At 31.2% G+C, this 25,861-nt stretch overlaps 3 protein-coding genes across 7 annotated transcripts; 2 read left to right on the top strand and 1 right to left on the bottom strand.

Annotated features, from left to right (window-relative positions):
* Positions 1–888: 888 nt before the first annotated feature.
* On the top strand, positions 889–7,514 carry LOC101493111 (protein LNK1). Of its 4 annotated transcripts, none has more exons than XM_073370258.1 (8): positions 889–1,129; positions 2,690–2,776; positions 2,862–3,225; positions 3,337–3,685; positions 4,976–5,626; positions 6,205–6,353; positions 6,962–7,097; positions 7,192–7,514. In XM_073370258.1, the coding sequence occupies exons 3-8, from the start codon at positions 2,903–2,905 to the stop codon at positions 7,273–7,275; spliced, it is 1,692 nt and encodes a 563-aa protein (XP_073226359.1). In that variant the 5' UTR covers positions 889–1,129; positions 2,690–2,776; positions 2,862–2,902; the 3' UTR covers positions 7,276–7,514. The 4 variants fall into 4 exon arrangements, with proteins under 4 accessions (XP_073226359.1, XP_012572468.1, XP_004504783.1 ...); XM_012717014.3 differs by having other exon boundaries at positions 889–1,161; XM_004504726.4 differs by having other exon boundaries at positions 890–1,161; positions 2,690–3,225.
* A 2,253-nt stretch (positions 7,515–9,767) lies between these two features.
* LOC101492571 (uncharacterized) lies at positions 9,768–13,377 on the bottom strand. Of its 2 annotated transcripts, none has more exons than XM_004504725.4 (4): positions 13,060–13,377; positions 12,832–12,952; positions 10,454–10,622; positions 9,768–10,145 (listed from the first exon to the last, which is right to left on the bottom strand). In XM_004504725.4, the coding sequence occupies exons 1-4, from the start codon at positions 13,273–13,275 to the stop codon at positions 10,007–10,009; spliced, it is 645 nt and encodes a 214-aa protein (XP_004504782.1). In that variant the 5' UTR covers positions 13,276–13,377; the 3' UTR covers positions 9,768–10,006. The 2 variants fall into 2 exon arrangements, with proteins under 2 accessions (XP_004504782.1, XP_004504781.1); XM_004504724.4 differs by having other exon boundaries at positions 9,768–10,158; positions 13,060–13,375.
* A 3,910-nt stretch (positions 13,378–17,287) lies between these two features.
* Positions 17,288–25,809, top strand: LOC101492233 (uncharacterized). The gene is made up of 13 exons (XM_004504723.4): positions 17,288–17,615; positions 18,477–18,550; positions 18,880–18,963; positions 19,079–19,159; positions 20,884–20,964; positions 22,439–22,531; positions 22,903–23,082; positions 23,168–23,235; positions 24,218–24,269; positions 24,620–24,673; positions 24,763–24,852; positions 25,169–25,235; positions 25,365–25,809. The coding sequence occupies exons 1-13, from the start codon at positions 17,474–17,476 to the stop codon at positions 25,454–25,456; spliced, it is 1,158 nt and encodes a 385-aa protein (XP_004504780.1). The 5' UTR covers positions 17,288–17,473; the 3' UTR covers positions 25,457–25,809.
* Positions 25,810–25,861: the final 52 nt, after the last annotated feature.

Genomic DNA, 25,861 nt, shown 5'->3' with positions numbered 1-25,861 from the left:
TATATATATATATATATATTTATTTATTTATTTAGACACACATGTTATTTAATTAATACATACATAAAATTTTGACTATAAATTTTTTTGTTAATATATATATTATTCTTTCATTTGAATATGTATTATATAGAATTAAAATTTTGTTGGCTTTCGGTCTAACGCAATTATGGATCCGTTTCTGATCGGTGATCACAACTAGTGCCAAATAAAATAGAAACTCTCAATGCTTGGGTCAAAGAAGACTATCAAACAATTTGTTGGATGCTGCCAACACATAATTATGTCGCACTAAATGCTTATGAAATTATGACTTTAAACGACACTCTCACTTTTTGAGGCGATATCTCAAAAGATGAGGAGGAGTTTAAAAATTATTTGGAGTTGAGAGTTAAAAAAAAATTATTTTTATTATGAATCTTCATTGATAGTTAATTTACTTTGTAAGAATGTGCTAACACTCATCTAAACATAACTCTTGAAGATGTCATTAATCAATTGATTGACGTTACTGAACATATTCGTCAATCTTATGACTACAGAAAAACTAATCAAGTGATGTATAGTATCGCTAGATTCAGTTTGAGCTTGGATGTCAATCTTAAGATTTTTGAATATTGGTCCTATTTTAATTTCCAACGCCTTGATGAGAGATCCATCTTGTGGTTTTTCCTAGTGGTTTTTAGTTTATTGGATGGAGCTTAGCTCCTTTTGTTAGTTTTAAAAAAATGATAGTAGTAGTAGGACAGGGAGGTAGCGGGAGAGGGTGGCATTCCCAAGGAGTGGTCCCAGTAAACGTGTCGACATACGAATAAAAAAAGGGCTACGTGGACTAATAAAAACTTCGTAACTGATTGGATCTCAGTGCGTACCTCCCATCCACGAATCACGATTTCTCATTTCCACGCGTCGCTTCCACCCTCATATCTTTTCGAAAAACAACTTTAAATTAAATAAATTATTCAAATTAATTCGAATTAATTAATCAATCAAATTAATGAAAAATGAAAATAAAAGTTCGCTGATGAGTTCAACTTCGACGGAAAAAGAAGCCTCTAGAAGCTCTCACAGGAACCACAACGACGTTGGAGACTCAGACTCACAATAGATATCAAATATCAAATTTCCTGTAAATTCCGATTAATCTTTATCTTATTTCAGGTTCGTTTATCGTTTTTGTTATCTTTTTCATTATTTTAATTTATGCAACTGACTAAGACCTCCTAAATCACTCTAGTAGTTATGCCACTTAGGTACCTACTTTTGTGCTCTAGATCTTTAACTTTATGTGTTTGTATCGTTTCTTTATTTTTTTGTAAATTTTATTCTCTGTCCCAAGTATGTGAATTAAATTTTCGCCATTTTATTTTTATTTTTATTTTTGATATATTTGACATGGTGATCGTGTTTTTATTGCAAGTTATAGGGTTTAAATCATTGTTAGTTCAAACTCATTTGTAATTGGTGGTGAAAATCTTGAACTAATTATGTTTCAATCCCAATAGCACTGAACAAATTCCAGTTTGTGACTTTGAGATTTTGTACCAAATTTTTTGGGCATATTGTGTTGGCTAAACAAAAGGTGTAGTAGGGAATAGTGGGGAATTTCTTTCCTATTAAACTCAAATATTAGTAATCTTTGGCAGTTGTGTAGTTTTAACCATGCTAAATATTTTGTTAGCTAAAGGTAAGAACCAACTGATCGATGCTGTTGGTTGCTATTTTTAATTTCCAATGGAGTGGATGTGTGTGCTGATTGGCGCAAACATGGCTACATGTTTCCAATATTCATTTATTATCGAGGGGACACTGGTAGGAATTATATGAGCTCCAAATGTTAACACATACTGTGCTTGTAACATTTGATGCAAAATATAACGGGATTGGAGCGTAGAGTGTGATTTCTTTCTTCATCATCCAAATAGTTTATTTCTTAGTTGATTTTTCCAAACTTACTACTTGATACATGTATCTTCACTATTTTTTGGCTACATTCTGTGATAGAGAAGCATCTTTAAGGATTTATTTTGCTCTAGAAACACGATAGCCTCTACATTCACGTGAGGTTGCATAGTTGCATGCATTTGATCCTCCCATACTCCCAATGGTAGGGCCCTGGTGTATTCTATTTTGTTTTTTTTTAAAAAGATATTCAAATTTACTGATGAACTTGTTTTCCACAAAAGAAGTTCAATTCTGGGTGCATTTGGATGAGCTTTGATGGGAAGTGTTTTATTTATGTAGGTTTTTTAAGTTTTATGCTGAAGCTATTTTGTGCTTTTGGGATAGTTGATTTATGACTAGGTGGACTAAAATTTGATCCTTTGTGCCCCGGTCTTCTATTAAATATAAATGGCTATGCATTGTCCACGCTTCATGGTTTTGTCACTTCACAAATTACAAAGGGTTTAACCTACGCTGTCTGGTATGATATTGAAATCAATTATAGGAATCATAGAAATAAAATTAATCAAATATTGTCATTGAAGGATAAACGCTTTTTTCCCATTGTTTATTTGAGTCGCTTTTTTCTCTGTAAAATATATTGAAATTTGTGAAATGATTAGAAATTTTATTTCTCTTTTTAATGGGTTTGATGATATGATATGTTTGTGAGGATTTATTATGCTCTTGATGCTAGGTTGTTGCAAGTAATTTTCGAGCTAACTGTTTTGGTATTACATTACAGCTTCAAGATAATGTGTTGAAACAGATGACCATATAGTGCTCCATGCTGGTGACGAACATGAGGACTGGTTTGCAATGCAGTCCGACAGTAAGAAGTTACTTCGTGAAATATACATACATTTTATCAAAAGAAATGTTTAACTACTGATTATGTGAGGAGCTATTGTACTCAGAGTAAAGAGCAATACTCCCAAATCTGAAGCAGAAAGAAATAATGATTGGAAAGGGCTCATGGTCTTGCAAACCCGAAGATCCGTTTTCTCCATGTAATAGTGACTCAGGCAAAGAACAGAAAAGGCTAGCATCAGATATTACAAGTATGTATGATCATTGTTTCAAGAGCAGCAATGTAGATTCTAGCAGTAGTGAGCTTTGTGCAAATGATACTATCTCTGGAGACAAGTGTTTGGTGGAGGATGATAGTGTGTCTCAATATTCAATTAATCACATATCTCAACCTGACAATGAACTCAGCTTTGTTGATACTGATGGATGGCTCGATATAGACAACTTTGAAGATGTTGATAGGATGATGTTGTAAGAAATTATCCCATGACAGAAGTTTTTTCCCCTTTTGCTTTGTATGGGTTACTGATCAATTCAAAATATTTGCCACAAGTACCTGAATATTACTTTTAAAAATTGCAGAAATTATGACTTAACTTTCGGAATGGGGAGCATCAATAATGAAGATGAATTCTGCTGGCTCTCATCGTCACATGGAGCTGAAGGACCTGATGATGATGCACTAAAGTCTGCCTTCAAGTTTTCATCTACTCAAGTGAGTCCACTGAAAAGTATATCAGATAATATGGACCTGAACGAAAATACCGAGGGTCTACCAATTCATGATTGTGACAAAAAAGCATCTTCTTTTGATAAAAATCTGAGGACTGAAATGGATGTTGATCGTGATGCTGTTCCTACTTCATTATCAACATTTGATGAATCAGACATGAAATCGGGTAGCATAGATGACTTGATGCCTAAACAAAAGGTTGGCTATATATATATATGTATGTACGTATATACACACACATTTTTAAGAGATTCATATTTTAATTTGGATTCTGCATTTCTGAATTTAGATACACATAGCAGCAATTTGTGTGGATTTATACCAAATCACACACATAGAGACATATATATACCCACCAAATGAATCTCTCAGAGGCATATTGCATACTAAGTTTGAGATTTGTCTCTTAACTTGATGATGCCATTGAATTTAATTATTGGATTCCGGTATTACATGTATGCTATGATGAGGGCAGTAGACCTCATAAGTTGTCAAATAGCAGCTACATGATATTTTGTGATATACGATTTAGTATAAAATGTTGTCAAATATCAGCTATAGTGTTGCAGCATAGCGAAAATTGAATAAACCACAACTTTTGCGATGCATGATCAACAATACTGAACCTGATTGTGTTTGACACATTTCAATGTTGTAACTTATAATGTCTATACATTCTAGAATTCAATTCAGTTGATGTCTGAGTATATCATACACCCATCCATTTAATAAAGGTTTTATTGTTGTTGAAATTATAGAAGTTTAGATGGAGAAGGTCCATGAGGAGGAAAATAAAATAAAAGAGACTTTGGATAAATTTGCTTGTCAAATTTTATGTGATATATTGTGATCGATGTTATGAAGATAAGACAATAATTATCAGTTATATTAATATAGAACTTCTAATCCAAAGTAAATAAGGAATCAAATCATCGATATAAAAGAAATATTGAAAATGAGTCTTAAGAGATAACCTAAGTTACTTTAAATTACTCTAAATATTTTTTTCAAAGGGAAAATTACTCTAAAGATACAGCTAATATATTATAACATATATTTCATGTGTTCTAACAATAGTTTGTGAAATGATATAAATTCTTAAGTTATAACCATTGAGGAAATGATATTCTATTGAAGTAAAATATTGTGTTATTTTTTTTGTCTGGGAGATGATATGGTATATTAACTTTTTTCCTGATTAGAGTTGCATAGTGCATTAACGGGAATCAAGTGATTGCAGTTTTTTACAGCAATCAATTGATTACATGTTTAATTTGATATAGATTATGTTATACAGTAGAAAACTGGGCTCAGCCTTTATTCTATGTCAACTGTTATATTTTTGGGCGATTTGTAGCAGTCATCTGGTTTACGTTTTGTAGTAAAAGTGAACTAATTTGACTGTCCAGTCTATTTGATTCAGGTGAACTTATTACTGAAATAAATTGTCTTGATTTTCATATCATAAACTGTCTCGTTGTATGGCAGATACAGGAGCAGCTGTCGAAGCAATCAGAAGGAAAGAGAAAAAATAGCTGTCTAAAAGGTGGTGATTCTGATCATCCTTATGCTCACGTGGAGCAACCCTGCGGAGGCTCTTCCAGTGGGGTCACTTCCGAGGATAGCATTCACAAAGAAAGACCAAACATGGATTCTGAGTCTTTACGGTGTGTTCACAAACAAACTCCTCGAGTGCTCCCAGATTACAGTCATGCTTCAAATTATGCTCCTCTACTACCTGCCTCGTCTGGATCGAGGTATCAACACAATGGATATCCACCATATGCATCAAACATGAAGAGTTCTCGTGGTCATCTTTTAGAAACTGCTGCCTTGAAAACAAATGCTAAGAGAGAAAAATTGTATCTTTGCAATGATGCTAAACTTACAAGTAGGGGTTTCAAAAGTGAAAATATGCAAAATCCTACGCCATTCGAAAGTCCAGGTTCAGCTCAGAAGGTAGGATGTCAGTTTGAAAATGCGAATGAAAGCCATAGTGAAGTTGGAGACATTAGCATCGGATTTTCACCAGAAGTAGAGTCATCAAATGTACCAGAAAGTTCATCTATTAGCTCTGCACTAGATGAAATCTCACTTGAAGCAGCTAGCTTTCACCAGCTGCAACAGGTCCTGGACCAGGTACTGGAATCTTTTGAGATGTTAAAGTTTGATCATGTGTTCTTTATCCGTGTCTCTTGGTCTCTTGGACTTTGAAGTCAAAATTAACATGCCATGCATCTGACTGATTTCAGTTTCTTCATGATGATTAATTTTCTTTTTGGGCTCGTGTTAACATTAAGCCTCTCATTCTGTTTGCAATATAAATATTGTAATATGGTGCTCCCAAAACACAGTGCGTTAGGCATCTAACTGATCAACCAAATTCTGGTTTAAGGAGGTTTTATTATGGGTGGTTCATGGTAAGGCTCTTCTTTAGGGTGGAAAAGTTACTCCCCGCAGTTTGATTCGACCCCACCAAAGAGGATTATTCTCTTAAACTATTGATTAGAAAATCAACTATTGTTATAATAGTGATAAAATACTTGCACATCTATAAAAAGTATGAAGTTATTAAGTTCTAATATTGATTTTCAAATAGATGGTTATAACTATAATATACTTTTTGTTCTACGTGCTCCCCTTGATTTAAAGAAGCCAAACAGTGCACCCCTTGATTATAATATACTTTTGTAAACATAAAGATTCCTTGAATGCAGTTGGACGTTAAAATCAAGCTATGCATAAGGGACAGTCTTTACCGTTTAGCTAAAAGTGCTGACCAAAGAAACAATGATCCCAATGCAAGTGGTATAATAGGTGATGATGTTGAGGCATGCAAAGGAGTAACGACACAGGATACAAACAGGTATTGCTAACTTTATACATTTTGTTTTTTATACATCTCCTGGCTACTAGTCAACAACCATTGATCAACACATTATTTTGAGGTTAAAAGAAAATATTGCGATTAAACACCGGATGTCAGGTAAAAGTAAAACTTGTATAATCAATCATGCTGTTCTCTCTTGCCACCCCATTTTGAAGGTATTGAAAATGGAATCAAAATCTAGCTAAGGAAATAAAACATAAGTGTATGTACATTACAAGAGTTCTAATATGTTACAAATTCTTGAAACAAGTTACTCTGAAATATCACATTATTTCATTTACAAGTAGTCCATTATTGTTCCTGTTAGGCTTAAGTTCATTTCTATTTTAAAAAATCACTGTGCTTAGTAAAATATAACCAAAATCAACTGAAAGGTGTTCATTTAATGTGCACTTTGTTTGAGCTTAACAAGAGACTGTCAAAAGATAAATTCTGAAACGGATGTTTTTTACGAAATAGTTCAACAATATAAATGTTGCATATACAACCACCATCAAGTATCTAATAGTAGTTTTACATATACGAAAAATGGAGTTCATCAAATTATCATTTTTGTTGGTATAATAACACCTATTTGTATACAGGTGTACGGGATTCATTAATATGGAAACTAATACAAATCCCATTGATCGGTCTATAGCACACTTATTGTTTCATAGGCCCTCAGATCCATCAATGTTGCCCCTTAGTGATATTTTACCTTTCAAATCCAGTTACATGGTATGCTTTCATGAACTAATTACATGCTTGAATGCTTCAATGAAGTAGATGGTTAGTTTTTGCTGCTAGTTTCATTTTCTGATTTTGCTATCAGATACACGGATCAGGGACCAATCCACCAATATTTGCTGAGAAACAGATTTGTCAGGAAGAATCGTCTGGCGGAGTAGAGACTTAGTCTTGAAGGGTATCACATTGTGATAACTGAATCTAGCATTGGCATTAGCCCGGGGTCCAATGTCTTTTCAATTAAGTCATCATATCATATATTGTATATAAATCATTCCAGGCTAACTCAGAGATCCATTTAAATTTTGCATTGATCCTATTACACTGATGTATATTGTGATTCTAATCTATAGAAGGAGGCGTATATGATGTAGAGTAATGCTACATTAATGCCCAACTCTCTCTTCACGAATGTTTTTAAGCAAGGCCATCGAATTGATAAGTGGACCACCAATCAATTGTCCACGCAGTTGTGACCAAAAGGCTTTGGTAAGGCAAAAGTTTTTGCTCTCTTCAAGGCTGGAGCACTTCATGCATTTACTGAGAGTCAATTTTTTTCCTAAACTAAAAATGATTTATTTATAGGTAGGTTGTTTCTGCTGTGGATCACATGCCAAACTCACGTTTGAGTGCAAGCTACAACACATAACTTCAATATAAACGTGCGGCCATATGATTTTAACATGGGTCCAAATACTAGATAATTCAGTCTAAATAAATTAAATTGGTTGTTTTTTTGTATGAACCAAATCAATAGTATTTGAAAATCAATCAATTTTTTTTTTAGTTAAATAAATTTTTAATTTTTATAAAATTAATATTCTATTTTTAATTTTTATAAAATAAAAATATATCTTTAGTTTTTACAAAATTATCATGTTTACAATTTTAATCTCTATTCTTAAAGAGATTTTATTTTTTCATGTATGTTTATGATATTATAAAAAATTCATCTACGAAAAACGAGTTTAAATTTAATTTTTCATTTTTTTATCTTGATAATTTAACATATAAAAAATTTATATTTAATTCATGTGAAGTTAAAAAATTCAAATTTTTGACATACATCTTTTTCATAATGTTCTATAAAGGCGTATATGATGTAGAGTAATGCTACATTAATGCCCAACTCTCTCTTCACGAATGTTTTTAAGCAAGGCCATCGAATTGATAAGTGGACCACCAATCAATTGTCCACGCAGTTGTGACCAAAAGGCTTTGGTAAGGCAAAAGTTTTTGCTCTCTTCAAGGCTGGAGCACTTCATGCATTTACTGAGAGTCAATTTTTTTCCTAAACTAAAAATGATTTATTTATAGGTAGGTTGTTTCTGCTGTGGATCACATGCCAAACTCACGTTTGAGTGCAAGCTACAACACATAACTTCAATATAAACGTGCGGCCATATGATTTTAACATGGGTCCAAATACTAGATAATTCAGTCTAAATAAATTAAATTGGTTGTTTTTTTGTATGAACCAAATCAATAGTATTTGAAAATCAATCAATTTTTTTTTTAGTTAAATAAATTTTTAATTTTTATAAAATTAATATTCTATTTTTAATTTTTATAAAATAAAAATATATCTTTAGTTTTTACAAAATTATCATGTTTACAATTTTAATCTCTATTCTTAAAGAGATTTTATTTTTTCATGTATGTTTATGATATTATAAAAAATTCATCTACGAAAAACGAGTTTAAATTTAATTTTTCATTTTTTTATCTTGATAATTTAACATATAAAAAATTTATATTTAATTCATGTGAAGTTAAAAAATTCAAATTTTTGACATACATCTTTTTCATAATGTTCTATAAATTATCCAAAAAAATTATTTAAAAATTTTTAAAGTTAAAGAATAATTAATTATATTTCGTTTCAGTAAGGATTAAAAGAAATAATTTTTAGTGACTAAATTTTCTTTTATAAAAGTTAAAATGAAAAGATTAATATGTTAGAGAGACTGAAAACACATTTCATATTTTTTTATATGTCCAGATTCAAATTAAATCACCAATGATCCAAATAAATTGGTTTGATCTATTTGAATATCCATTAAATATAATTAAAAATCAATCACCAAATATCTGAATTAAACAATTATATTTTATTTTATTTTATTTTAAATATATTGTACTTACATCATTTTTAATTTATTTTTATATTTATCATAGTGTATACAATATAGTATGAAAAACACTTAATATTAAAAAGACTTGGACGAGATGATATGAGTGCCTTGCAATTTAATCACATTTTTTAATTTAAAATTCAATTTGACAAATGCTGGAGTGCAAAATCAATTTCCCCAAGATGAATAATACTAGTTCACACAAAATAGTAAAAGATGCTCGTCTTATAGAAATTATCACGAATATAGTTTTTTCTTTGGAAAGCAATAATTTTGCTTCTGATGTTAAATTATTGTTTGCGCTGCCGTTATATCTCTCACTTCTCATTCTCCCTTTCCTGCCGGAAAGTTTATGCATGATATCATGTATGATAGACATCTTCTCGTGATTCACGACGGACCCGACCGCTAATAATCACATCACATCTTCACTACTTTGTGTATGTTTGTTATTAGGGTGGATTTGACGTAATTACCGTGATTAATAACGGACTAGTACTACATTAGGTTGTTCAGATTCCAGAGAGCAACAACAAAAATCTAACTTCATTCACTACTTAAAAAATTGTAATCTTTAAGTCAGTCATATGTAGTAGATTTTTACTTCCGTTGACATCATTAACAACAAACTTCGCTAATTTAACAGCATAGTCCCAAACTTGTTGGCACATTATACAAAGGAAACACACAGATAATGCTAATCAAAGTGTTGCCTTAACTGCATCTCTGTTTCACTTTTCCAACTTGCATGAGATGATTGGCCCTTCATCCTTTTAGATTTTTCCTTGTCTTTGATAGTTGATCCTTTCTTCTTAGACTCTGCACTTGCATCTTGTGGAGGACGATCACCGCATACAGGACAGACCATTCCTCGTGCACTGGAGTAGGTCTTGGGAATTCCACACTGCAAGCACATTCTACAGAGAAAGTAAAGTACTTACTACAAGCAACCAAAAAATAGAAAATCTACCCATACACACGAAATAGTATTATAGTAGTTGGAAAAATATTCCTCATATTGCTGCAAGCAAGTCAGCACCGAGAATAAAGGGGAAGTCCTAGTCAGCACCGAGAATAAAGTCAGCACCTCTTGGAATATAAAGGAGTTTTAATGCACAAACTACATGCAGCACTACTTGGTTTTAAGAGAATAACAAAATAAATAATATTTGCAGGTCCTTAACTACTACTTTAGAAAGAAATAATGCATACCTCAAAAGCTCTGCAGCATCTTCTGCGTTAGGATTGGTTGCAGTTGGCACTCGCTTGTCGGCTTCTGATGTGCTCAAGGCAGCTGATGTTGGTGGTTGGCCACCATTAATGTCACTTCTTACTCGCTCATGAATTCCTACTAGTTGAGCTTTTGCCTCTACCACCGCACCTATTAAAGATGTATTGATATTGATAAGAATTACACTCTCAAAAAGAATGGAAATGTGCACTAACACTTGACATTGCTGTATCAGATTTAGCTCAATAAGAAATAAGAGAAGATTCTTCATAAAAAATTATTATAACTTACCATTAGTTGTTTACATCTAAGATACCAACAACTTGCAACTCATTAAACTTGATAAACAACTAAGGGATTTATTTACTATATAGTCAGTGACGGATCTTCTCAAGAGCGGGTAGGGGTCACGACATCCTCTATATTTAATTTAAATTATTTTTATAAACAAACTCTACAGATAAACTACCAACAAACTCTAACACCCTAATTAGCAACCCAACTACTACCTATTAACAAACTTTTACATGTTAACCGTTGATATATGATATGGTGTGATACTATTTGTTACAAATGATTTCAAGGTTTTAGGAGTACGAATGCCACAACTTTAATTCAATGTAAATGTCTCTCTTCATAAATTATATTTTTATTTTGTATTGATGTTATATTGAATCTTTGATAAAATTATGACTTTTATAAATTTCAATTATAATATTTTAGTTAATATTTATCGCTCCCCCAATATTTTGTGCAAGATCCGCCACTGTATATAGGTCAAATTATAAGTATTTTGGTCTTTCGGCCTTTCTTTTTTCGGGTGACAGCAATTATCTTAAGGAAAATAAGATCAGTAGAAGATATTATCTATCAAAAATCAAGTTCAGGAGTTTTTAAGTATTATAAATGATTTTATTAACTTTAATCCCAACACTGTCCATGAACACAATTTGAGGAGAGGCCACCAATCAAATAGCATGGTATGCGTTATATTTTATACCTGAGAAACTGATTTAGCGTGACTTATCAAACAATCGATTACTGTACCAATCAGCAAAAAATATTAAGTTAAATATGTAATGTAGAGACGTATTATAAAATCGTTTACATGTCTTCAGCTAACAGGTTAAGTTTTCGGATATACAGTTCGTGATACATATCATAAACATAGCTTTACTAGTTTACTTCAGGAACAATTGTAGGGCACTGACAGCAGGAAAGTATATATGCCATTCATACATATGACCATATTATCCCATAGTTACAGCATGGATAATCTCATTATTAATAAATTCGCAATACAACAGGCAAGAAAAAATCATTTACACTCAAGTGCAAAACAGTCAAACAGTTTACCCTAGGTATCCTTATAGGTGAACACGCCACAATAGGTCTATAGAAGCAAGAAGAAAAAAAACTAACGCAACCCATGAAAAGCTTGTAACGTTGACAAAAGAAAGGTCTACAGTTGACGCTATCTCAAAGTAAATGCATGCTTAATAATAAGAGCAAACCCCAAAATGGTCGTTGAAAAAATCTGAAGGTAGACAAACACAACAGTTCCTGAGAATGTAAAAATTCAACCACGATCCTAAAATGCAGGTCATATATAAGGTCATAGACATTGGACACAATGTTTAATTATAAGAAAAAGTAATATGAATTATATTATTCATGATTCTCAACGACTATCCTGCACTTATGCGTGCATGTAGACAATTGGCATAGGTCCCAAATAGGGAGACTCCAATTTTTTTTATAATATACCTTAAATTTGGAAAATTGCACTGATTTCCTTAACATTTTACCCTCTAACAACTCTAAAATTTTATATTTGCACCTTGTGCCTAGAATATGCGAAGTCTGAACTCTTATAATTTCAGTAGACATTTCTCTTTATATTCTCCCTAAATAGAACCTACCTCAACGACCACCGCCGCCCACCACCAATGGCGCTATGAACGGCATTCGCGAGTCCCATTGAATTGTGGGCGACCCATAGAAAGCAGAATTATATAAGATAATTGTGGTTTGATATATATATATTAATCGGTTGTTATGAATTCAAGTAGGACTGACATGCTATCTATACATCCTTCCTTGTTACATTCTAACCAAATGACATGTAGATTGACAGATTAAAATTTATTTTAACAATTTTTGTAATTATTAAAATTGCACTTTTCTCCCACTTTTTTAAATTAGAACAGTCCCCAATTTTTAAAATTATAGCAGCGTCTCCAGAATCTAAGACGGCCCTAACCATTATAATATTAAATTTGCATTGAGATAAACTAACGTGGTATATACGGTGTAATAGAAGAATAATTTTGATAAAATAAAGAAAATGGTATAGTACCAGTGGGTAAATCCTTCTTCTCTTTGCGATGCCTCCTTGAGCCTCCTCCACGTTGATCAGCATCTTTCGCTGGGTTGTATTCCACCACGCTATTGTTCAGAAATTGAGGTGGTCCTGGAATCTCAATTAGGGAAAAACACAGCCAAGAGGTTTAATAACCGGGAGGAGCAACATTTCAAAATTTAAGATTTTAAAACAAATTTCAATAGCGGGTGTGAAAGAAATTACTTCGGAGAAAGCGTCGAATGCAGAAGGAAGACCGGAAGCAGAAGGAGGTGGGGGAAGGTGGTCGAATATGGATCTATCTCCTAATGATGGATGGGAAGTGGATGAGGGTTCGGCGGTGTCAGCGTCGTCTTCTTCTTCGGTGTCGGAATCGTGGATGTGGGGTTGTTGGGGTTCATCTTCACCGGAAGAGTAGCCCTGAATAAGAGACAAGCTCATTGGTGGGACTGTGACTGTGACTGTGACTGAACCCTAGTTACTAGTTAGTACAGCTTCTTCTCACTTCCAAAAGTAACATTGTCACATAACAAGGGTAACTCTTTCATATTAATCTTGATAGATTTAAACTAAACAAAAATATATACTTTTAAAAAATTTATATATTACTAATTCCAAAATCGTTTAAGAGCTACTAAAATATTTGAATATAAAACCAAGCAACTAAGGATTCGTCATAAGAGACATAGTAATAATAAATTATCATGTCGTATTTGAATAAGTATTTGATAAAATTAAAATTTATAAATTAATTTAAAATTCTATCATGTTATATTTTTTTATTTAAATTTTTTATAGATTAGAAAATAACATGATAAAAAAATAATTTATTTAATTATTTTTATAAAAATATAATAAAATATATAAAATTAAAATATAATAAAATATAAAATAAAATATATATATATATATATAAATAAAAATCTAATTAAATATAAATATACAAATAATTAATAGAATTTGATGTTAAACTTAAAACTAAAATATTAATAATTAATTTTAATTTTTTTATGATTTTACTATAAAGGTAGTTTTGTCTTTTTATTTGATTATTTATTAGTTTTTTAAAATTATATTATTTATTTAATAGTGTCCTTGGAAAAAAATAAAGAAAATATGTTATTTCAAATTAACAGTGTGTAGATGAAATAGAGAATAAAAATAAAGATTACAAAGAAGATCTTGAGAGTCTAAATGTAAAGCAACTTGTTAAGCATTTGGAATATCATGCATTTCAAATTTTAGAAAAATATGTTACTCAAGAGAAAAATATGTGTTGTGTGTTGAAGTTGATCTCACAAAACATTTGCTTGCCATGTTTTTTATTAAGGGTTATTCCTATAAATTCGATGTGAAGATCTACACTTACTTTGTATGCTTTGTGGTAGATTGAAAGATTCAACCATTACAAGGAACAATGTAGATTGAAAGATTCCATCAAGGAGGGAGATGGTATGTTCATGATGGTACAAAAGGCAATGGCCATGTCATTACAGAATGACTTTGGTCGGTTATTCAAAAACCATATAAGTTGCATAAAAAATAAGGAAAAATATTTTATGGTGAGTGCAAACCAATTTGATGGTACAAATATTTTTTCACTTGGTCTACCTAGATAAAATTGAGTGGTCTATATTTAGGCCTTTTATAGAGTCCATATTAGATAAAACCTTTACCTTTAAATGCATCAAATTATGGGTGTTGCATACATATATACTCTTCACATTTGTATCTCCACCACTTTATGAGATTAATTAAGCTATAGCCAATAGGCATGCATGATTTTACATGAAGTTACCTAGCTAGGGTAATGTACTATTTTAGTAACAATTTTGCATCTACCAAGGTTTCTAACAATTTTTTATTTTGCAGGTTGAGATGGACTAGTATGAAAAAGTTATCAACCAGGTGAATCATAAGAGACTTATTTCCTTAACTGATATATACCTCTTCTCTTCTCTTATTAATATAGTTTATTTATTTTATTAATTATCAAAAACAATGATAACATTGTCTGCAGATGCTATATAAATAGATTTCATATTGGTATTTGATTGATTATAATTTAATAAAGGTAATACTTTCATTTGGTTTTTTTTTTTTCAAAAAAAAATATGGCTTCAACTAGTTTTATGTCTGTTATTAAGTTTGGTTATAATATCTCAAATTTCATATATTGGTATTTTATTTCTTACAGTAGTGTATCTTTTAATTTGGATATATATTGGTACAAATATTTTATGGTGAGTGTAAACTCCAATCTAGTTTTATGGTCTTCCTATCATGTGTTTGATTATTCTTCATTTGCTTTTGGCATGATTCTCTCGACAGGGGTGTATTTAGTTACTTGACACTTTAATGTCAAATAAAGGTATGGTGTAAATCGAAATTAGGTGAAAAAAATGTTATTTCAATTTATTTTACGTTGATTTGACATAAATCAAACCACGATAACATTGTATATTGTTTAATAAATCACAAAATATAAATTTTATTTTTCTTCTTACCATCTATTTTTTTTTCCATCCTCATCTCTAACCCTAAGCTTAAAATATCTTCCTCCCTAATTTATTGGAAAAAAATTAGTGTTATTTTCATTTTGTTCCATATCAAATTAACTATCCATCATTTTCCACATAATAATTCATGTCACCAAAATAAATAGACTTAACAATCAACTTAATAATCAATAATTAATTTAAATTTCACGACGAAAATAACATTTAAGGATTAAAAAATAGATTTTTTTTTATATTTATATCATCTTTTTTTTTTTTAATTCTAAAATGCCACACTTTGAAAAAATAATATAGAAATGTCCTACTTTTTTTGTCCTAATTGCTGATCGCAATTTAGGAATGCGACGAGATAAATTTTTTTTTCTTAATAGATGGTCGCATCGACCTTGTATTGATATTGTTTTTTTATTTTTTACTATTTAATAAATAATTATGTTTATTATTAATTATATTTATTATTATTTAGTAAATTATAAATAATTAAAATATTTAAAAATTCAAAATATTATTAATAAATAAAATACATTAATAATAATAATAATTTTAATAATATTATAAATTTTAGTAATAATAATAATAAAGTATAAAATACATAAATAATAATAATAAATAATTAAATAAATAAAATACATTAAAAATAAAGTTGTTATAATAGAAAGAAATTATTATTTAACGTGTCAAAATAAAGATCTAATCCCTAATATTTTGCCGATAAAATAATAACTTATTTTTTTAACAACTCCCTCTCATTTAACATCAATTTTTTCCTAAATATTTAAAATAACAATGTATTTTCCCTAATTAAAAAATAATAATAAAAATATTTAACAATTGAGTTATTGATTATTTAATAAATTAAAAAATCAAAATACTGTTAATAAAATAAAATATATTAAATTAGAGAAGAAAAAATGCAGTTAAATAAGAAAGTTGTTAAGAAAATACGTTGTTATTTTATAAACAAATTATTTGTTTTGGTACGTTATTATAATAATTTCCTCTTATTATAACAATTTATTTTTATTTGTTTTGGCACATTGTTATAACAACTTGCTTTTTTTGGCACATTACTATAACAATTTCCTCCTTTTTTTTATTTAATAAATAAAAATTAATGAAAATAATAATAATAAATATGAATTTGATGTATTTTTTTTTTTCAATTTGTGGTATTTTATAATATTATTAAAATTATTAATGTATTTTATTAATAATATTTTGAATTTTTAAATATTTTAATTATTTATAATTTATTAAATAATAATAAATATAATTAATAATAAACAGAATTATTTATTAAATGACAAAAAAAAAATGTCACTACAAGGTTACATCATCGGAATGCGACTATCTATTAACAATAAAAAAAATCTTTATTTCATTGCATCCCTAAATTGCAATCAACAACTCAAGTAGAATAAAAAAATAGAACATTTATGTATTAGTCTTTCAAATGGTGGTATTTTAGAATATAAAATATATATATATATATATATATATATATATATATATATAAATATAAAAAATCCTAAAAATGCCTTGATGACATTTTTTGTTAGGCAAGATATATTCATATTGATAACATAGCATAATGTTATTTTTAGTAAATAAAAATCAAATATGTACGTACTGTAACTGTACCTGTACCTGGCTAGTTATCTTATACCTCCCCTACTATTCATTACCATCGGTTAATAAGGCTATTTATGATTGTGGAACACAATCATTGAATATCAACTTCAAGATTATTTTTGACGTTAATATCAACTTTTAACATAAAAAAATAGGAGCGATGCAATCAACTGGATCAGATTTGAGATTTTTTATATCCTTAAATTAAAAATGACTAATTTTGCCGATTAAACAAAATCATATTTATTTTTATTTAATTATTTTCCATAAAAAGTATTAGACGACATGTTGGACTGAATTGACCTTTGAAAATATTGAGTCATTTGATTTAATTTGATTTCATTCAGTCTTTCTTCATTCTTCAACCAATCTATATTCCCTCAACAAACACACCGCCCTCTTCTCCGGCCACCGTCTACGACGGAGCGCCGTTCTCGCCCTTATTGTTTCTCAAAAGTCGGTGCTTGTGAAGCTTTTGGCAACCATCCATGGATAAAGTCTTACACAAGCTCCGGAATTTGGACGCATACCCAAAAGTCAATGAAGATTTTTATAACCGCACACTCACCGGAGGAGTCGTCACCGTCGTCTCCGCCGCCATCATGCTTTTCCTTTTCTTTTCTGAGCTAAGTATGACCCTTTTTTTCCTTCCTTTTAATTTCTAATTTCATTTTTTTCTTAAATTTTAGAACTTCGATTTTATTTTTTTACCTGGTTGGTAAAGTTCGGAAATTTAGAAGGGGTGACCTGAATTCCGTAGGTTTTGATTTTTGGGGTGTTGAGATAATCCTGTCAATATATGTATTATGCTTTGCAATTTTGTTGTATTAAGCTGAATTTGAAGTGTCTTGTTTTTTCAATTGAAAGGGAACTAATAAATGAAAAAAAAACAATAATAATTTGGGTTGCATGGAAGATCCTCTATTTTAATCCCGGTTAGAAAATTGGTGCTCTCTGCCATTACCATGTTTATAAGAAATTAACGATTCAGTGTACAAACTGCAAGGCAATGATGGATTTGATTCAATGTTTTAATGATGTAATGTAATCAATGGCTAGTTAGGGTCCTCAAGAATAGGTTTGTTTGTGGTTTCATTTGCGTGCATTAATTCACCTTGCAGAGAAAAAATTGTTGATAAAATCAATACTGTTATAGAACTCGTGATTAATGTTATTGGTACATCAATCTCAACCTGTGCTGCTCTAATTTTAGTTCTACAGCTACCCTTTTACCATCCACTTGAGCATATTTTTGTGGAATTATCATATCCATATGTTGGGGTCATTATTATTGTGGCTGTTGCTATTCGTTTACTACATGTTTGTTTTAAGGATAAAAGGTGTAGACTCAATTTTATGAGAGTGATCTTAAATGAAACATAGTTAACTCAGACTTTATTTTGTCTGAATCATTATCTTGATGCATATATATGTGACTATTGTCTTTCTCGTCAAACATTAATAATTTCTTCTGTTACCTTTTGATTGCAGGATTATATCTCTACACTGTTACAGAGAGTAAGCTTTTGGTGGATACTTCAAGGGGAGAAACCTTACACATCAATGTAATTATTGTTTTATTTGTATCTGAAACATTTATAGTTTTGCTCAGCTCTTCATAGTCCAAGTCTAATCTATGTATGGTCTAGGTCATGATTCACGGGTTGTACAATGTTATTTTGCCATAAATTTATTTGTTTGGTGATTTATTGTTGAGCTACTCTGTGTAAGTTCCATTATCTCAAAGTGTTTTCCTTCCTGACAATTCTGTAAGATTTAGATTGTCCTCCTAACTTCTAATATCTTTATGCTTGTATCTTTGCACCAGCTTTAAACCTTGATTCTACTTTTTTCGCAGTAAAAGTTTGATTATTTCCCCCCCTTGTAAATGCAGTTTGATGTCACTTTTCCTGCTGTTCGATGTTCAATACTCAGTTTAGACACGATGGATATTAGTGGCGAGCGACATCATGATATAGTATGTACTGCTCAATTTTCAACGCATCAATTAAAGTTTCAGTTCTGATGCATATACATACTTTGAGGCTCATTGCTGATTGCTTTGTATCAATAAACTCTGTCTGTATTTGCAGCTGCACAATATAATGAAACAAAGAATTGACGCTAATGGTAATGTGATAGAAGCTAGGAAGGAGGGAATCGGTGCACCAAAGGTTAGCTTAAATACTCAGACACCTTTTTACAATGCAGCAGTTGCTTGCTCTGCATTTGCTGTAGAACTTTTTTTTTATCACATTTTATCGCGAAGTTGCTTTTGAAATGTTTATGATTCACGTTTAATGGTTACGACATATATCCCGTGTCTTTTCAACTATATATATATGTTCAGAAAAGTTCAGCTGCATACCGAGGAGTTCTTCAAACATGTCAATTTATAATTCACCGAGTTGGTGAATATCGGGTGGTAATTGCCAACAAAAGCTAATAGAAAATCTAGCCTATATCAGAATGTTTAGGTGAGTACATGAATATACCAGAAAAAATAGGATTAGAAGCAAATGTATTGGGTGAAAGTTGGAGTAGTATCTATGGAGGAGATAACCAAAGCTCACTAAAGGTGGTTTGATCATGTGAGAAGAAGATCAAGTCAATAGTGTCTAAAGTTAATCAAATGGAAAATAGTCTGACTAAAAGCTGTGGAGGAAGTCTAAAAAAAACATCAGGAGAAACCATTACATAGTCCTGTGCCCTAAACAATTTTATTGAAAATTGGATTTTGTGAAGTTTTGGAGATCCCAAATACCAGAATTGATTCATGTAGCAGATCACATGCTGTGAGATAAGACTTACTTGATGTTGCATTTTAATACAAACTAAGATGAATTATTAAGGGGAAATGCTACCTTCTGAGAATTCTATAATCTTTGGCCCCCTGTACGTACTGTTCTCAATCGAATAAATTAGTGGCAGTGCTGTCAATTATTATATCTGGTTGCCTACTGTGGTGGACATAATTGTAATTAAATTCACACCGAGGATAAGGATTTAACTAGAGAGTCAAGATAGGATAAAGTGACAGGATTAACTTATCATATCACGTTTGTCTTATCCTGGTCATCAAACACTCTGATAGTGTTGAAGAACACTGTTAGCTATGAGTTAGCAGTTACACCAAATTGTTTGGAAATGAAAGACCTCATGCTTCTGTTCCTTTTGTCTGAAAGGATGACTGTTAGGTGGTGGTACATGGAATGAAAGTTACTAGCATAAAGGTTTTGGCAAGTTAGATGATTCTTGTTTGCTATCAGCTTTGCGAAATGTTCAGATATTCATTGTGTATGGATTTTAGTATAACCATTAGCTTTCCTACTTAGAACATGAACGTAATATTGAATATAGCATGATTGGATTTCTATTGGCAACAAGAATCTTTAGATTGGATGGCAGTAAAAGCCTGAAAATAAATCACATTGCTTGGGTTGGGTTTGGCATTGTATTGCTGAACCTCTATGATCAAATTTCCTTTAGATTGCTGAACCTCTATGATCAAATTTCCTGTAGATTGCTGAACCTCTATAATGTCACTCTTTCTTCTCAATGGTCATAGGAAATTGAAAGTTCTCTACTTAATGCTTTACTGTATTTTCGCTGATGAATAATTGCTCTTGGATATTTCTTTATACCCCTCCGTTACAAAGAATTTCAACCAAAACAATAATGAAATCCTTTATCCACTAGACGGGCTGGCTACATGGATCAGTTTATTAGCATAAATAAATAAATAAATTGTTTATTTTTTTGAACCTGATGGACCAGAGTTGTTTGATGTATGAATTGAAATCCATTTATCTACTTTTTTACCATGTTTGTACGATATTCATGTATAAGTATAACAAATTGTCCTTTTTTGTTTTCCTGTATATTTTTCCTATTGCAGATTGAAAGGCCCTTACAGAAACATGGTGGCAGACTTGAACATGATGAAGAATATTGTGGTTCATGTTTTGGTGCAGAAGAGGTATATTTCATCATTTATTATCCTTAAATTTGTTCTAGTTTTCTTATAATTTTGTAACTACAGTAAATGTTGAGTATTGTCAAGACTTGCAAGGGGTGCAGCGACATAATTTAGTGAGCTTTGACTATAAGAAATTCTTTTGGGGATCTAAATTGGGTAGTCGGGGGTAAAAAGTTCCCATAAGATGCTCTGAGTTTTTAATAACTTGAGGCAAGAGATGCCGAAAAGCCCATGCCTCATCGAAGAAAGATGTTACAAAACAGTAAAATATTTAACTGTTATTATTCATTAAAAAGAGAATTTAAGTTAATCTTTTCTGTTATGAAGCATGGGTATCCCAAAATTAATGTTGGCGTAGCTGTACTTGTTACTCGTTAGGTCCTCGTGGGTGCTTTTCCTGTTTTACTATATATTTCTTTTCCTATTTTTTACTACATAAACAACATTTCCCCAACTATTATGTATATATCATCTTTGTATTCTAATTTTATTGATTTTGTATATTTATATCATAATTCTATTTTGATTTATGATGTAGTAAATTATGAAAGACACTTCTTTGTACATTTTTTGTTTAATGTTATACTTATGAAAGATGTTTTTGTATATATTTTTAATGTACCTGTACCTTAGTTTTTTTTAAAAAAATCTTATATCTTGTACCTGTACCCATGCAACATAGCTTTTCTGGAGTTTGGACATAAAACACAAAATGGGGCCCCCATATTTTGTACATGTAATCGAAATCGTAGTGATTTTTCACTGCATTGGAAAAAGCTGAACAAAATTTGTATAACAAATATTTAGCAGGGCACCCAAATTGCTTAAATATGTAAAAGATCAAGCAAGTAGTATAAACTACACAAGTTTAATATTTTCGTTGTCTTGACTGGAACATATGGAAGGGGGGCCTGGGTCACTGGGAGTTGTTGCCGTGCAACTAGAAAATTACAAGTTCTAGTCATGGAATCAAACTCTTGCAAATGCATGAAAATATGCTCATGTTTGGTTTGTTGCAAATCGAAAGATATAATATTTATTTGTGCCTCTTAAGCACTGAAATTATCTCCAATGCTATTTTTTAGTAACAATGGTAATAACAATCATAAATCATAATATGACTGATTTTGTAAAATGTGCATATATTGTAGACAAAGTTAGGCTGTTGCAAATGTCCATGGAGTTACATGGTTGGAATGCTGATGCTAGAAAGTTTGGTTTGACTAACATAGTTGCATTTGTTCTTGTATGATTTGAGAATCTATGGTTGCCACATTTTATGAGTATCTAGCTATCATCCTTATGCTTAAGTTTAATTTGACTTTTATCATTGATGCTTTCGTTTTATCTGTGCAATATGCTTGGTAAATTGTATTATTTTCTGTTTATTTGTACACTTTTAATTCAGTGCTACTTATACGCTCCAACAATTTCTTACATGCTCATTCTCTCTCTCTCTCTCTCTCTCATGCAGTCAGATGACCATTGTTGTAATTCTTGTGAAGAAGTTCGCGAGGCATATAGAAAGAAGGGCTGGGCACTGACAAATATGGATTTGATCGATCAGGTTGGCTTGATACTCATTCTATTACATAATTACAAAGTAAATATTGGTTGTTTTATGTGAACTAAAATTCCACACTTATTGTAGACAGTTTATTTATGTTGTTGCTGAAGCATGTTTATGAGAGGGCTAAAAACAGCAAAGAGAAGGCTCCATACTAGCTTTACTGCATTGATTTTCTTTTTTCTTTGTTGGTTTGGTTTCTGTTTTATTCAATTGTTAAGTCTCTTTTACATAGTAATTATTTCGTCATTCTAAACTTATATTATCGGTATGTCTGTGGTTTCTAAACTGCTAAATGATCATCCAGTTTTAGAGCATTTGACAACCTAACATTTTTAGCTTTCTAACTGACAATTTTGTTTTGCTTTTAGTGTCAAAGAGAGGGTTTTGTGCAGAAGGTAAAGGATGAAGAAGGTGAAGGATGCAATATCCATGGATCTCTTGAAGTGAATAAAGTGGCCGGAAATTTTCATTTTGCTACTGGCCAAAGCTTTCTTCAGTCAGCTATCTTTCTGGCTGACCTGCTTGCTTTGCAAGATAATCATTATAATGTAAGATGGAATTGGATTTCTGACTATGTTTTCCGGTTTGCTTGTAACCACATAATTGACTTTGAAAGCATGGTTTATTATGCAGATAAGCCATCAGATCAACAAATTAAGTTTTGGTCACCATTACCCTGGATTGGTAAATCCTCTTGATGGGTAATTTTCTTTCATATCCTGAAGTAGCCTGTATTTTCTGGTTACGACGATGAAATATGGCATACGTTTTTTCACCTGCCGAGATTCTTAAATTTGGATCTCGCAGCGCGTAATGTATTTTTAAAGTACTTTCCCCTTTATCATTAAAACTTAATAAAAATTCCTTTATATTTAAGAAAAACCGCTGATAGCTATTAACATATTTGACAACTAAGCCATTACTTGATGGATAGTGTGTGATCAAATGGCATTCTTTAACCTTATTCAGACTTATCTGTTGAGAAATGAATACTTTGGTGCAGCTGAACCTTCAATTCTAATGGTTGAGCTCCAAAATTACCTTTAGCTCAGCTACAACATATGAATTGTTCTTCCCTTCCCATTCTCTCAACATTTAAAGGGCTGAACAATAGTAATACGAAAGTATTTTGAGGGCCAGAACTTTCATTAGCTTATAGCTAAACAACCAATCTTTTAGGCTTGATATCATTTCGAAGTTGTAACCTCCTTTAAAAAATAAAAGCCGAGCTTTATATAGGTTTTCATAATAGAGAGTATGTTTGAGTAGTAAATGCAAATTACACAGAGGGGGAGAGTAAGATACTCATAGTTATTATGTACCTAAAAATTGAAGTAACTAGATTTCATACATTAATACATACATAATAAGCACCAACTCTACTGCAAGTTTAAGCTGTTACGGGAAGGAACAAGACTTCATAAGTTAAGATGAAGATTGTCTAGACTTCATAAGCTCTATTTAGGTCTTATTTCTAGTCAATGTGAAACTTGTGTATTCTCAATAAAACTCAATTGCTGCAATGAAGTTTTGCGGTTAAACTTTTGCAGAAACATCAAATTGTTAATTTATTTCCTACCTTTTCCTTTACTCCTTAATTACATGAAAGAAAATATTCTTACTGAATTTTTCTGGTACCAACCATTTGAAGTCTCGTTCTTCTTTTCTTCTAATGCTTTGCAGGGTAAAATGGTTCCAAGGAACTAGTCATGGCATGTACCAGTATTTCATAAAGGTTGGTAGTTTCAGGAAATCTTCTCCTCATTAAAAGTTTTTTTGCCTGATATTATTATTACCCAATTGCTTGGTAATGATGTTAAATCCAATGAATATGTTTAAATTTTATATGATATTATGAAAATGAAGTTTGTGCAACTGCTAGCTGATTTAGATAGTGATCATAGCTAAAATAAAAAACTATAATTTTTCTCAAAACTATTAACAAATATCGATTCTAAGGCGTTATTACTTTTTTCCCCACTTGTAGATGCTCTTCTGATGACAAGATTTCACATTTTATCCTTTCTTCACTTGTTTGGTGAATATACTGGGTAACATTTGTCTACTTTCTTGTACTCTTTGCAGGTGGTTCCTACAGTATACACAGACATTAGAGGCCGTGTTATACATTCGAATCAGGTATTGTTAAATGTCAAAAATGTACTTTAATTTCATGTTCATTCATTGGATAATGTTGAAGTACCATTGTAAATGTTTTTATTGCACAGTATTCCGTGACCGAGCATTTCAAGAGTTCAGAATTGGGCACCGCTGCAGTTCCCGGAGTTTTCTTCTTCTATGACATATCTCCAATAAAGGTAAAAATGCTTGGTTTTACACCTAAACTGAATAAAAATGTTGTGAAGTGTTTTTCTTCTTCCCTTTGATGCCGTTTGATTTTACATGCTGGTTTGTTACCGCCAGGCGCAACATAGTAGTCTTGATTTTACATGATTATAGGCCGTGGTGCCAATAATTTGATATATTTGGTCCCCTTCAATAACCCAATCTAAAATATCACTCATCAATAGTATTTTTCCTATCATCTTTTAATTGTGTGGAGGAGCTGTGAAATATGAAATCATAATTCTTGTTATTTGTTCACTTGATAAATTGATGTGTTTAATGTTGCAGGTCACCTTTAAAGAGGAACATATTCCATTTTTACACTTCATGACCAATATTTGTGCAATTATTGGAGGTAAATCATATACACTTGTGCTAATTATGTATTCAGTTATATATATAGATATGTATGTACATTTGGAACACCATTTTTTTTTTTTACCTGAGCAACTGGTTAAAAATGGATTTCAATTTCTCTCCATAGGTATATTCACTGTTGCGGGAATAGTAGATTCATCGATATACTATGGCCAGAAAACAATCAAGAAGAAGATAGAAATTGGCAAATACAGATAATGGGATCAGTTCATACTATCCTTCCTACATGGGATGCTTTAATGTCTCAATTGAGTCTGCTCATGATTTTTACTTGCTTTGCTGGTGTATTGCGTATCATTCGTAATGTGATTGCATACGCATTACACATAACGACGATTAAACGAGCTGTAGATTCAGTTGATTTTTTAAATGTATTTTTTTGGAACTAGAAGATCAGAGCCCTAGCCATTTGCGTGAATTTGAAGCTGATAAGTTAGTTTCCAAATATTTTAGCCCCTTTTCTGTCTTCTCTATTAAATGTTCGCAATTTAAATAGAGTGAGTTATTTGATGATTAATAGAAGAAAAAATCTGCATTTTTCGGAAATTTTATACAGTTGAGTTGATGCTATGACAATGCTAGAACAGCTGGACTCTTCATAAT

The sequence above is a fragment of the Cicer arietinum genome, chromosome 6, assembly GCF_000331145.2.
Source record: "Cicer arietinum cultivar CDC Frontier isolate Library 1 chromosome 6, Cicar.CDCFrontier_v2.0, whole genome shotgun sequence".
NCBI classification, from domain to species: Eukaryota; Viridiplantae; Streptophyta; class Magnoliopsida; order Fabales; family Fabaceae; genus Cicer; species Cicer arietinum.
The sequence above is the reverse complement of the archived record's forward strand: the minus strand, read 5'-3'. Positions and strand labels throughout refer to the sequence as shown.

Coding starts and splice junctions, on each gene's coding strand:
- LOC101493111 (XM_073370258.1), top strand. CDS start 2,903: ATGATTGGAAAGGGCTCATGGTCTTGCAAACCCGAAGATCCGTTTTCT. Junction 3,226..3,336: donor GATGTTGATAGGATGATGTT/GTAAGAAATTAT, acceptor TAAAAATTGCAG/AAATTATGACTTAACTTTCG. Junction 5,627..6,204: donor TGCAACAGGTCCTGGACCAG/GTACTGGAATCT, acceptor CCTTGAATGCAG/TTGGACGTTAAAATCAAGCT.
- LOC101492233 (XM_004504723.4), top strand. CDS start 17,474: ATGGATAAAGTCTTACACAAGCTCCGGAATTTGGACGCATACCCAAAA. Junction 18,551..18,879: donor GAGAAACCTTACACATCAAT/GTAATTATTGTT, acceptor TTGTAAATGCAG/TTTGATGTCACTTTTCCTGC. Junction 18,964..19,078: donor GCGAGCGACATCATGATATA/GTATGTACTGCT, acceptor CTGTATTTGCAG/CTGCACAATATAATGAAACA.
- LOC101492571 (XM_004504724.4), bottom strand. CDS start 13,275: ATGAGCTTGTCTCTTATTCAGGGCTACTCTTCCGGTGAAGATGAACCC. Junction 12,953..13,059: donor CATTCGACGCTTTCTCCGAA/GTAATTTCTTTC, acceptor TCCCTAATTGAG/ATTCCAGGACCACCTCAATT. Junction 10,159..10,453: donor GATGCTGCAGAGCTTTTGAG/GTATGCATTATT, acceptor CTTTCTCTGTAG/AATGTGCTTGCAGTGTGGAA.